The sequence below is a fragment of the Grampus griseus genome (assembly GCF_964374135.1).
Source record: "Grampus griseus genome assembly, chromosome: 3".
NCBI lineage: Eukaryota > Metazoa > Chordata > Mammalia > Artiodactyla > Delphinidae > Grampus > Grampus griseus.
In genome coordinates, this window is record NC_139019.1 from 165,366,092 (window position 1) to 165,379,933 (window position 13,842).

A 13,842-nucleotide genomic window follows, 5' to 3' on the forward strand; every position below is an offset into this window, starting at 1 on the left:
ATGTGGAGTCCTAACCACTAGAAGGCCAGGGAATTCCTGAATCTTATCTCTTTTATTGCTATCTTTTCTCCCATTATATCTTTTTTTTTTTGGCTGCATTGGGTCTTCGTCACTGTGTGTGGGCTTTTCCCTAGTTGTGGCGAGCAGGGGCTACGCTTTGTTGAGGTGCGTGGGCTTCTCATTGCGGTGGCTTCTCTAATGGAGCACGGGCTCTAGTAGTTGTGGCTCGCGGGCTCTAGAGATCAGGCTCAGAAGTTGTGATGCACGGGCTTAGTTGCTCCAGAGCATGTGGGATCTTCCCGGACCAAGGCTCGAACCAATGTCCCCTGCATTGGCAGGCGGATTCTTATCCACTGTGCCACCAGGGAAATCCCTCAGTTACTTTTCTTGGGGTTTCTAAGTATACATGTTCATGTTTACATACAAACAGTTTTTCCTATTCTTTTTGACGTTCACAGCTTTAAATTATTTTTCTTGGGACTTCCCTGGTGGCGCAGTGGTTAAGAATCCGCCTGCCAATGCAGGGGACATGGGTTTGATCCCTGGTCCGGGAAGATCCCACATGCCGCAGAGCAGCTGGGCTCCTGCACCACAATTACTGAGCCTGCGCTCTAGAGTCTGCGAGCCACAACTATTGAGACCGCGTGCCACAACTAACGAAGCCCGCACGCCTAGAGCCCGTGCTCTGCAACGAAGAGAAGCCACTGCAATAAGAAGCCCGTGCACTGTAACCAAGACCCAACACAGCCATAAATAAATAAATAATTTTTCTTGTCTAACTTCATTGCCTAGTCACCCTACAAGAAGATTAAATAAAAGTGGAAATAGCCAACTTGTTCTTGATTTTGGAGGGGATGCTTCCAGAGCTTCCCCATTAAGGGCAAGAGTGGTTTTGAGACTGAAATATCAATTCAATGGATGTATGAGATCTCATAAGAGAAGCCTCCTTCTACAATTGTCCTTTTAAGAATGGATGTCGGGGACCTCCCTGGTGGCGCAGTGGTTAAGAATCTGCCTGCCAATGCAGGGCACATGGGTTCAAGCCCTTGTCAGGAATATCCCACATGCTGCGGAGCAACTAAGCCTGTGTGCCACGACTACTGAGCCTGCGTTCTAGAGCCTGCGAGCCACAACTACTGAAGCCCGCGTGCCTGGAGCCTGTGCTCCGCAACAAGAGAAGCCACCGCAATGAGAAGCATGCGCACCGCAATGAAGAGCAGCCCCCACTCGCTGCAACTAGAGAAAGCCCACACACAGCAACAAAGACCCAACGCAGCCAAAAATAAATAAATTAATTAATTTTAAAAAATGGATGTTGATCGCTAATTATAAGAGAAGTGCAAATTAAGACTACAATGAAGTATACCTCACACCAGTCAGAATGGCCATCATCAAAACGTCTACAAATAATAAATGCTGGAGAGAGTGTGGAGAAAAAGAACCTCCTACACTGTGGGTGGGAATGTAAATTGGTGCAGCCACTATGGAAAACAGTATGGAAGTTCCTTAAAAAACTAAAAATGGAATTACCATATGACCCAGCAATCCCACTCCTGGGCATATGCCCAGACAAAACTATAACTGGAAAAGATACATGCACCCCTATGTTCACAGCAGCACTATTTACAATAGCCAAGACATGGAAGGAACCCAAGTGCCCATCGAGAGATGAATGGATAAAGAAAATGTGGTACATATATACAATGGAATACTACTCAGCCATAAAGAAGAATGGATATAATATCACTTATATGTGGAATCTAAAATATGATACTGGGCTTCCCTGGTGGCGCAGTGGTTGAGAGTCCGCCTGCCGATGCAGGGGACACGGGTTCGTGCCCCAGTCCGGGAAGATCCCACATGCCGCGGGGCGGCTGGGCCCGTGAGCCATGGCCGCTGAGCCTGCGCGTCCAGAGCCTGTGCTCCGCAACGGGAGAGGCCACAACAGTGAGAGGCCCACGTACCACAAAAAAAAAAACAAAAAACAATAAAATATGATACAAATGAATTCATTTATAAGACAGAAACAGACTCATAGACACAGAAAACAAACTTATGGTTACCAAAGGGGGAAAGGGTGGAGGGATGGATAAATTAGGAGTTTGGGATTAGCAGACACAAACTACTATATATAAAATAAACAACAATGTTCTACTGTATACTGCAGGGAACTATATTAAATATCCTATAATAAACTATAATGGAAAAGAACATGAAAAAAATACATATATGGATGGATGAATTTTCTCGAACTTTCAACACATACAAAGATGACAGTGCTGGATAGTTTTTCATTTGCGAACCACGTAAATACACTAGCTAGTCAAACATTTAAATTCTGAAAAATGAGTAAAAGGGAAAATAAAATATAACCTAAAGATACAGTGAAAACTCCTTTGTCCACTCTGGCCTCCTTAGGCCCCCTGAGTTCTCCCTCTAGGGAGCAACTGGTCACTACGTCCTTGTACAAACTTCCAGATTTCTAGGCATATTATAGATAGACAAATAGATAATTTCCCTTCCGTTTTTACAAGGAGAACTGCTGGGTCAAAGCATACATGAATTTAAAAGTTCATAGCTGCAGCAAATCCCATCTATACGTGAACAAGGTACTAGGACACCCATGAAACTTAACACTGACCACCACTGAAGAAGAGACTGGGAAGAACGGAGTGAAAGGGAAGGGACATGGGATTTTTGCTTTAGACTCTGTCGTATTTAGAGGTTTTACAGTCACAACATAAACTGAACCTGGGTTACATAGCTTTCTGAGTGCCTAGTGCTGAGCCCAAGGCCTGAACCCTCCCAGCAGCCTGGAGCAGGAGACATCAGTACAGCTGCATTTCACCGAAGAGAAGCCTGATACCCTGAGAGGTTCAGGAGCCCCGGAGGTAGCAGGTAACACCCTGGGGTGAAGGCAGGCCGGGCTGCAGGCCACCAGGAGGTCACGGCTGGGGACAGACTCAGCCTGGGTTTGAATCCCACCCCTCACTCTTCTGAGTGACTTGGGTCAGGCTTCTTGACCTCTCTGGGCCTCTGTTTTCCTGTCTATAAAATGGGGATGATAGCAGGCCCTCTCCCAGGGTTACTGTAAGGCTGGAAAACTTTAGAGCAAATGCACAAGCGTGGTGATAGCTTCAATGACCCGATTAAACGGGGGTGTGAGCCCCGTGTGTCTGTACCTTCTCATTTCCCAAGAGAGGCTGAGGATCCTGACTGTGATGTTTAAAAGGTGGTGAGACTCACTCTCATTATTTTTTTTTTTGTGGTATGTGGACCTCTCACTTTTGTGGCCTCTCCCGTTGCAGACCACAGGCTCTGGACGCGCAGGCTCAGCGGCCATGGCTCACGGGCCCAGCCGCTCCGCGGCATGTGAGAACTTCCCAGACCGGGGCACGAACCCGTGTCCCCTGCATCGGCAGGCGGACTCTCAACCACTGCGCCACCAGGGAAGCCCTCACTCTCATTTCTGATTTTATACAGACTGTGATCAGCCCAAATCTGGCTGTGGCCGCCCCGTCTTGGGGGAAGGGGGACCTGGAGGGGCAGGCACTCACATTGTTGATCATGAGGTGCATGATGGTCTTTGGCATGAGGTCACGGATGGACTTGTTGATGATGGCCACATAGGAGTCCACCAGGTTGCGAATGGTCTCCACCTGCCGCTCCAGCTGCGGGTCCATGGAGAAGGTGTTCTCCTGGGCTCCGTCCTCATTTTCTGCCTGCAAGCGGGGAGGGGAGGCCATGAGGGGTGACTGCAGCCTGAGTCCAGCGTGGGGAGCACCCCTCCTCTGGGGATTGCTTGCCCTACCCCACCCGCAGCTGACCCTCTGGGGCTGGCCCCTCATGGCCGCGTTGGCACCACGTGGCCCTGCCTGCCCCTGGGCTGAGCTGCCCGGACCTGGGGGTGACCACAGTCCAAAGATGGGCTAGTGCCTCTCACCTGGGGATTGGAACATGTTAATTTGGGGGCCATGTTCACTCCGCCTCAAGGACAGGAAAAAAGGAGAGAGAACAAAGCAGACAGGATCCTGGTCCACGTGTGTCCCTGTCCTTGACTTTAGTTGGAGAACCTTCTGGGCGCCGATGACAGAACCCTCCCCAGCCCTTTCTGCTTTGTCTGCTCAAGAGGGTATGGGCTACATGCCCTCAGAGAGTGCTGGCAAACACAGCCTGAAATGACCCATCCCGTGAGATGCTGGCCGCCCTTCTCCCAGGTGGGGTCAGCTCAGCCCAAGGTGTGCCGGCCGGGCAGGGCGCTCCTCACCTGGTCCTTCTCAGGGTAGACCCCGGCTCGGAGGAATGAGGCCTTCCAGCTGTCCACGTCCTCCTGGGAGTCACAGGCCAGCTCAATCTGCCGCAGGTCCTTGTAGACGTTCCTGCGGTGAGAGGGAGGGAGGGAAAGGCGCATGCTTGACCCTGCCCGTGGGCCCGGTGGGTGCAGTGAGCTGGAGCTCAGGCCCTGGGGTTGGCCTGACTGACCAGGATTCACCCCTGACCGGGGGCACTCATGACCAGAGGCCCCAGGATGGCAGCAGCCCCTGCACCCCGTTGGGCTGATGGAGGTACCGTGAATTCGTGCCTGTAACACCCAAAACCGTGCCGAGAGCAGGGCGTGTGCTCAGCAAGAGTCTGCATCTAGCGGCATCTGCAGTGTTTTGTTTGTGGGCTCAGCTACTCCTCTCCTTCCCCTGGGAACTGCCCATCCCCTCCTTTATGCTCTCCTGGGGGAGCCAAAGGCTGCCAACGACCCCTCCAGAAGTGGGCAGTGACCCACGACACCCTCCGCCAGTTGGGGAGCTCCTGTCAAGGTGTTTTCTAGAGAAGCTACAGCCGCATCATCCAAAAGAACGTTCTGGCCTGACGCAGCAGCCACGAGCCACAGGTGGCTTCTTTCTGAGCGTCAGGAATGGGGCCAGCGTGGCTGAGAAAGTGAATGTAAATTTTTATTTTATTTCCATCAATTTACATTTAAATAGTCACATGTGGAAATCCAAAAAAGAGGGAATATATGTATACGTATAGCTGATTCACTCTGCTGTAGAGCAGAAACTAACACAACATTGTAAAACAACTAAACTCCAATAAAAATTAATAAAAATAAATAAACAGTCACATGTGGCCAGTGGCTGCTGCCTTGGACAGTAAAGGTCCAGCATGTGCCCCGATTCCTGGGAGGGAGGTGGAACTGGCCAGGGCAGGACTGAAACTCCCAGCAAAGGCTTGTGAACTGCTGGGCAAATGTGGGTCTGTGAGCGGAAGGTGCAGAGCCAAAAGGCTGGGGGAACAACGGACAGACACTAACCAGTGTTTATGGGCAGTGTTCTCCATATATAGGCCAGGATCCATGCTACACGCATGCCATCCTGTCCCACAGGGCAGGTGTGACTGAGACGGCCAAGCTGTCCCAAAGTCTTCGAGTGAGATCTGGGTCTGAGGTTAGGCACAGATGGCCTCACAACAGTGCTCAGGCCAACCAGCAGTCAGTGAGTGGCTGCCCTGAGACTTCTGGAAGGAGCTGAGAGCAGGGAAAGAGAGCATGTCTTTGTTGCTCCTCCTCCTTCCTGCTGCCTGGAACATCATCATGATGGCTGGAGTTTGAGCAGCCATCTTGGACAAAGAGGAGGAGAGCTGAGAAATAAGAAGGAGGGCCTGGGCCTGGATGCCTGTGGGGTTGTCCAACCTGCACCAGATGGTAAAGTCTGGACTTGATTTACATAAAAAACCCCAACTTCTATCTTGTTTCTGCTACTATCAATCTGGGTTTCCCGAACTCACCACTAAATGATACATTAGGTAACATCTTCACCGCCCCCCCCCCCCCCGCCACCGCCCGCTGCACAGGGGATCACAGGGCCAGGGAGGTGGGATGGCTGTCTGGCGTTACACAGCCAGGAAGAGCTTCCCAGCAGGCCTGTCCCATCGCAGAACCCAGGGTCTCCCACACACCCTAGGGTTTCTTAGGCAGGGGAGGTGGGGGATAGGGAGAGATGAGCCTAAAAGGGTTATAAAGGTTTTTGGAGCCAGCTGATGGTCAAAGTGGGTCTCAAGAGTTTTAGGCCAGCCCAGAGCAAAGCAGGATAGAACGATTCTTGCACAAAACAGGTGGCTCAGCTGGATCTGGTGCGTGTGGATGGGCAGTGGGGAAGGTGGTCCTGGGGCCAAGAGGGAGGATGTCACTGCCTGCTGGCCAGTCATGAAGAACCACCAGGCCCTGGCTGACAGCTGACCCCTGACTTGGGGGTTCCCTGGATGAGGGTGTGAGTCTGGGCAGGGGCCCTCCTGGGTCCATGCTCAGCCCTTCCGCCTGCTCTCAGACCTCCTGCCAACTGGGTCTCTTCCTGAGCTGAGAGAAGTATCTTTGCTTTTGCTAAAGTCTCCCACCAACGCCCCTTGGCGTGGGTTTACTGAGAGCCTCCTGGGCCCTTCTCTTCTCTGTTATACTGGCCCAGGGAATCTCATCCCATTAGACTTGAAACACCTCCACACAACGACAACTCCCCAAATTCACGTTCCTGCCCGGAGCGCACTCCTGAACACCAGTCTCTCATACTTACCCAGCTGGCTCCCCTGTGCCCCACGTGGTGTCTCACAAGCCCCTCTCCCTCAGCATCACCCCAACCCAGACTCCGACTGGCCCCGAGCCTACTCTGCCTCTGCCTTCCCCATGTCAGCCAATGGCAGCTCAGTCCCTCAGCAACACCTTTCTTGCTCTCATACCCACACCCGCCAGGAGTTCAGTCGCTCTACTGGAATCCACCCCTTCCTCCTCTATGTCCTCAGCCCCACTTGGGTCCAGCCCCACCATCTCCCACCTGGGCCAGTGCAAGCGTCTCCTCCCTCGTCTCCCACGCTCGCCTCCTCAGCCTGTTCCCCTTGTGGCCACCAGGGGGCGCCGGTGAGCACCAGAGCCAGGTCCCATCCCTCCTCTGCTCAGAACCCTCCACGGCTCTTGCATTGTTTCAGCCTCCCCACCCCGCTGACCACCCCACAGAAGCACTTTTCTGTTTCTTGACTGACACCCTTTCTGGAATGTGAGACCCCAGGGTAGGGACTGTTCACAGCAAGTGCTCGGTGGACACTGAAGAATGATTGAACGAGGGCCATTGGTCTCCCTGGGACCTTGGGGGATGGGGGTCGGGGTCGGGGGCACTCACCTCTGCTCCGTGTTGAAGATGGCGAAGACGTGCTTGTTGGACATGAAGCCCTTCTCCACGTCGCGGATTTTGAGGTTGTCCAGAGGCAGCATGTACTTCTTCTCTTTCTCCTGAGGGTGAAAGGGGAGGGGTCACCCTGGGCTGTTTAACTGAGGCCCTGAGGCTGCCCTGGGCTGGACTCTACCAGGAGGACCACCGCCAACACCTGACGCCCCCCATGCTGCTTTTCCTCGGGTGAGCTAGTCTGGCACCACCCTCCCCCTCGCTTACCTGCCCCAGCCACGCTAGCCTCTGTGACTCTGAACATCCCAAGCGGGCTCCTACCCTAGGGCCTTTGCACCTAGCATGCCCCACCCCCACCCCCGCCAACACCGGCCTGGTGCCCTCCCTCTTTTGTACAGAGGGACCCTCCAGGAGAGGCCTGCCCTGACCCCACCCCAAACTCTCCCCCTACTTTTGCCCTTGGCGCTTCCCCTCATGTAACACAACACACCACGTATCTTTTTTTTTTTTTTTTGGCTGTGCTGCGCGGCTTACGGGGTCTTAGTTCCCTGACCAGGGATCAAACCCACGTCCTCGGCAGTGAGAGCACGGAGTCCCAACCACTGGACCAGAGAAGTCTCCCCCGCCACCCCGCATTTCTTGCTTATTGACCTAGGGTCACCTAGACAGACTCATTGGGTCCTCGGGGGGTGGAGACTCCTGTCTGTTTGGTTTACTGCTGACACACAGTGGATGCTCAAAACTGGCCAACTCTGACTCTACCCAGATTCCAACCACTGAGTGAATGAAACCATTAACATGACTACTTCTTCACGACGAGCCTGCAAGTGAGTTACCAATATGATCCCATTTTCGAGAGAAAGAGACAGACAGAGGCACAGAGGGGCAGGCAGTGGGGGCGGGGGAGGGAGCTGGAAAGCGAGGCCCCCGTGAGCTGATGGCCGGGGTGGCCCTGTTCAGAAAGTGCCAACCGAGTGCTGGGCATGGCAGTCCTGACGGCTGCTGGGGAAAGCAGCTCAGAGAGGACGCGTCCCTTGGTCAAGGGCACGGGCCTGGTGAGTCTCCGAGCTGGGAGTCCCACTCCGCAGCCCACCTCCTGTTAGCTAAGCACCTACGATACGCCTAGGCCCGTGCAGATGCATTGCTATTAACCTTTACTGGGGGCGGGGGGAGGAGGTGGCAGTGCATTCACTGGGTTTTCTACACCAGGAAACCAAAGCACAGCATCAGGGTACCCCCCCGCCCCTCCCCGACTCCCACTCGACCCACAGCAGCTCTAAAGGGCTGATGGGAAATGCTGCTTATCCAGCAGCTCATGGAGCCCTCTCACGCATCCCTGCCAGGGAAGCATCGCGCTCTGAGAGGGAAGTGGGCCGCCCTGGGCCACGCAGCGGGTGGACTGGGCCGCGGTGGGACTTCAGAAGCCAGGTTCTCCCCACGGCCCTCCTGGTCTTTGACCTCCTGGGCATCTCTGGAGAAGAGAGACCTGCCCCCCTCACATAGCAGCTCACTTCCTTTCACCCATCCTACCCCTGACCTCCGGAAGGCCTCAGAACAAAACCCAACGTGGCGGTTCCTCCCCAAATCAACAGCAGCCACAGTGGTGGCGGGGAAGGGGCCCAGGGGCCCTCCCAGAGGGTGGAGGGCCACTTGGAGTTTCAGGACTACTCAACGGGAGGCAGGAGCGAGTGGCAGGCTCGGTGCGTGGGCTCAGTCCTGACTGAGGCGAGAAGCTCAGCTGGGCCTGGCCCCTCCCCAGCCATGTGCCCTTGGGCAAGTCACTGCCCCTGTCTGCCTCAGTTTCCTCAGCTGTCAAAGATGGGTAGGAGTCTCGTCCTCCTGGTGCAAGGTGAGGACGGACACTGTGAAAGTCCCCAGCACATGCCCACCCCAGAGCTGGTGCTTGCGAGGCGCCAGGGGTTTTCTTTTGTCTGTCTGTCTGTCACTCTTATGCTCCAGGGTCAGTCAGTCCACCGGGTTCTGGGCAAGGAGAGGAGCCAAGGAGGTGGGAACCCCATTCATGCTGGAAGCCAGGGCAGGGGAGGAGGGTACAGGCATGCCAGGGAATGCGGAGCCCGGGGCCCTCCAACCTCTCAGGGAAGAATTTGGGCGGGGGGCTTTAGAAAGGGCCAGGGCAGGAGTTCCCGGCCCGGAAGTTTGTGAAGAGCCTCTGCTGCTCCCACCCTATCATGTCATGAGGCAGGAAGCTTCCAGTTGGCCGGCTAAGGCCAAGTAACTGAGTCACAGTCCTTTTGGGCCCCGAGTGAGACACCACATCTGGAAGTGTTTATAGCGTGATTCCGCCCAGAGCACAGAGGCTGCCTTCCTGATGCTGCCCGCACGCACGCATACACACTCTCTCTCTACACACACACACACACACACACACACACACACACACACACACACACACACACACACACACACACACACACACACACACACACACACACACACACACACACACCACACACACACGCACGACACAAACAGACACCACACAGACACGGAGGCGTGCATGTACCCCGCCCCCACCCCCAAAGAGACCTTCTCCTGCACACAGAGGCCACAGACCCAAACCCTCCCTCCCAACCCCCCCACCCTCCCCCCCGCCCCCCCACCCCGCCTCCTTAGGATTTCCTGAAAACCCACAACTTTCTCCAGATGCGCGCTGGCCCCGGCCGTGCCACGTCAGAAGAGACGAAGCAGATCGTCGCGGGCGGACCAGTGGCTTCCTCGCCTGCTCGGAGGTGCTGGGGCGCTGTGGCCCTGCTGCTGCCCAGGGGGCCCGCAGGACGGACAGCCGGCCCCGCCAACCCAGTGTTCAGACTACCTGTTCAGGGGGCTCTGAATGTGTACAGTAGTCTGCACATTGGTTAGGCTGGGCTCGGGCGAGCGGCGCGTCAGGATGGGCCCCCCACCCAAACTTGCTGCCACCCACGCAGCGAGGCAGACCAGGAGGTGAGTGCCACTGCCCACCGCCCTCCTCCCCACAGGCTGGAGGCCTGGACAGAAGATTCTGGAATAAAGAAGAAGGGCTTGGGCGGGGGCGGGCGCCGGGGAGGAAAAGAGGCGCCGGGCAGAGGCAAAGAGAGCCCCGACACCGGCTGAGGGGTCGGGGGCTCTGGTGGAATCAGTCTCCTATTCCTACCCTCCAGTAACCACCTCCTCTTGTTTATTTTTTTTAATAAAGAAATATGGTGTCTTGCCTCTCTCTGAGGCTTCTCTACGATGGTGGCCTGACCCCGGGGGTGGCCACCCTGTTGTGTGATTTTCAGGGCCCTTGCTGGGATCCTAACTTGGCGGGGAGGGGGGAGGGCGGGGGACGGACAGACAGACAGACAGGATTTCGCGACTGCCCCTCCCCAATCTCAGGCAGCTCTGTGTCTGGGGTGTACACAGGGCCCCATTCACAGGTCTGCTGGTTCTCATTACCGCCGGCGGCGCTCGACCCTCCTCCCAGCACTGCCCCTGCCTCTGCTCTGGGGCCCCGAGGGAGGGTCTGGGGCTCCTGCTTTCAACCCCTAGATGAAGAAGAAACGAAGGGCCCCTCCTTAAGTCAAAAACTGAGCTCCCGATGATGCCATACAGCGAATCGCCAGGCTAGGGTTTGGGCCCAGAAGCCCCCTCTCCAACCGCCCGAGGCCCGGCATTCCTGCCCCGGAGACCCCCAAAGCCCAAAGGTGCGAACCAGCTCTCAGCTTATCTGACAGCTGATGCAGCACAGAGCAGACTGAGCTTCAGACTGCGGGGGAGGAAAGAGAGGGAGAAAAAGTGCAAGCGTCATCCCCACGCACACTGCACCCCGGCCATTTTGAGGAGCGGATCTGGCCACGCAGGTTCCTTGAGAAATGCCCAGTCCCACCCACCCTCCCTCTGCATCTCGACCCAGGAAGGCGCCAGGGTCCTGGACAACCCCAGTTTAGAAGCAGCCACCCAGACAAGGTCCCTTGGGGGACTTGGGGCTCCCAAGCCTTCACGACATTCCAGCGGTGAGCTCTGGCCTCACGGGGAGTGGGATGATGACATTCTACTCTTAAACACCCGCCACTTGTGGGAACCGCTTCCTGCCTGGGCAGTGGGGAGTGGTCCAGGTGTGGGGCTGAGGTGCCTCGGGTCAGGGAGCCTGTGTTCTGTACCCACCGCATGGGGACACTTCCCCACGCCGTGACATGGGGGCAAGTCACTGCTCAGAACCTCAGTTTCCTTCCCTGACAAAAGGAATGTGAGTATCTACTGAGGAGGAGGAAGAAGACAATGCTCTCCGTGTGGGACCACGGCAGGCTCTCCCAGCCAGTGAGGCTGGCACAGGGCAGGGGCTTCATAAACAAGACAGGGCTACCCAGGGGCGCCAACAGAGTTCTACCTGTCTTGTCTCTGAGCCTGGGTGGAAATACACATGGTTGGGCACAGGCCTGCCTGTCCCGGGATGGGGTCAGCTGCTGGTGAAGCCCCAGGTGTGGGGGTCACCCCAAAACCCCAAGGGGGGAAAGCCAGGTAGGGCAGCTCCAGGGGTGACCAGAGAAGCCCAGCCTCTCCTCTGGGGGCACCTGGGCCGGGCTGCAGGCTGTGCCATCCCATGTGGGCAAAGCACAGAGCGGAAGCAAAGATCCCGGAGCATGTGTGCAGAGGGATGCGTGTGCCTTCCTTGTCAGGCACCTCCTTCCCTCCTGTGGCCACGTGGTGATGGACATGGGGCAGCCATCCTGGACCACGAGGAGGAGCTATGTGTTACGATGGCCATGGGGGAGGCGGAGCCAGGGCCCTGGCCAGCCTCACGGCACAGGGCTGCCAAGCTCGCCGGGCGGGCAAGAAACAGACCACCTCTGTAAGTGCCTTCATTTGGGACCTCTGTCACAGACGCAAATCGAGAGCCACCTAACACCACCTTGACGACAGGGAGCGCCTGTGTTATCTCTCACAGGGCAGCCCAGAGAAACACACTGGCCCTCGCTGGTGGCCCCTGGAAGCCTGTGTCAGAGTGGCAACAGGCAGTCACACCAGAGGAGTGGCTTCACTCCCAGGCCACTAAGCCACAGTACTGTCGTTCTGTTAAGAGAACTAAGCCACGAAATGGGCCACTCAGGACGGGAGGATGGGCCGAGGCGGAGGAGGGACCTGCATGGCAACACCCGGTGGGGCTGCCCGCTGGGCCAGGGAACAGGGGTGCACTCACTCACAGCCCCGTCCACAGGCTCAGGGAGACCATGGCACGAGGCAACGTGCAACACCACGCCCTGTGCTTATTATTCCTGGTGCTGTTCCCAGAGGCCTCCCTCATCCCTCTGAGGAGGCCAAGCACATGTGGAATGATCTCAAGACAGACACCGTGACGGAGCACCTCAAAGATGCAAGGGCCGTTCTACCTCACTTCACGGATGGGGAAACTGAGGCCCAGAGAGGCTAAGGGCCTGGCTGAGTCTGGGTTAGCTGTAGGAAATGGAACCCCAGCAGCCTCGGCGTGAACCTGAGTCCCCGACCCCAGGCCGTGCCCCCTCTGAAAGCCCCCACCTTGCCATGATTTTGAAGGGTGGGATCAGTTTGGAGCCTCCCCCGTGCCCCTTTCCTCCTCAGGGAGCCCAGCCCCCACGAGGCACAACCGCACGGGGGGCCGTGAGGGGCTCGGATATGATGCACAGTGCCTTTGGACACCCTGTGGCCCTGGCTGATACCATCCTAATGGTAAGCTTCGGGGTATGGTGGCGCTCAGGGAGCCTTTCCCGAACGAGCAGTAAGTTGAGGGAGCGCCACCCAGAGGAGGGAGGTGTGGAGAGCACGACCCACCATTGCCCAACCGTCCCACCCCTGCCAGCCACTCACCTCCTCATCCTTGTACCAGGACAGTGACTCGGCCGTCAGCACAAACCAGTACTCCTTGGAGCCGCCCTTCATCAGGCTGATGTTGTTGATGGTCAGCCAGCCCCTGCGGATCACCTGGGGGGGGAGGGCGGGGCTCAGCAGGGGACAGCGGCCACCACCCAGCCCGGCCTGCCCCAGCGCAGTGGCCAGCACCCTCGCCCCTAGCAAGGCGGGAAAACGGGGACCACGGCAGAGACACCTCCAGCCCAAAGCCAGGCACCCCGATTCCAGGCCACCTTGCCCCAAGCACTTCCCAACGGAGACCAACGTGGGGCCCTCGGGTGGGCAGACGTGGACTCACTCACAGTCCCCAGGGTGATTGGGAACTGGGTCCCTGGGGAGCCCCTCTGCGCTTGGTGTTAGGTTGAATTAGCACAGGTGGCAAAAGGTACTCCCAGCTGGAAGGGGCCCAGAGGAGGGCATCCCAGGCTTGTGTGTGGGGGGGGGCATGTCACGTTGGATGTGACTGAAGGAATCACACTTGTCTTGGTGAGACACGGTACCAGCGACACCCTTGGGCTCTGCCCCTCGTGCCCTGTGGAAGGCGGCTGTGGATGTAGAGCTGGAGGAGTCGCCCAGGCAAGGGCAGAGGCTTGATTCTGCTGCCCGGCTCACCCAGGCAGGCGCTTGGTGGGCACAGGGACCTGCTCTGACCAGGAGTCGAGGCCAGCCCCCGCCCCAGGGCTCCCCTCCCCACAGGCTCTTTTCAGAATACGAGGATGAAGAGACTCCTCCACCCAGAGGGCTGGGGACAAAAGTTTGAGCCCAGGGGACCCGCCAAGGATCATGCCCCACTCTGGCTTTTTCTCTGACTGGCACATCC

At 56.7% G+C, this 13,842-nt stretch overlaps 1 protein-coding gene across 7 annotated transcripts in view; it reads right to left on the minus strand.

Annotated features, from left to right (window-relative positions):
* The window catches only part of DNM2 (dynamin 2), a 92,099-nt gene that overhangs the window by 3,423 nt on the left and 74,834 nt on the right, over positions 1-13,842 (minus strand). For all 7 annotated transcript variants that reach the window (XM_082649798.1, XM_082649797.1, XM_082649794.1 and 4 more), the window contains 4 exons: positions 12,981-13,094; positions 7,158-7,267; positions 4,268-4,379; positions 3,558-3,722 (listed from right to left, as the gene is read on the minus strand). In XM_082649798.1, coding sequence (XP_082505924.1) covers positions 3,558-3,722; positions 4,268-4,379; positions 7,158-7,267; positions 12,981-13,094 — 501 coding nt within the window. The remainder of the gene's footprint in view (positions 1-3,557; positions 3,723-4,267; positions 4,380-7,157; positions 7,268-12,980; positions 13,095-13,842) is intronic.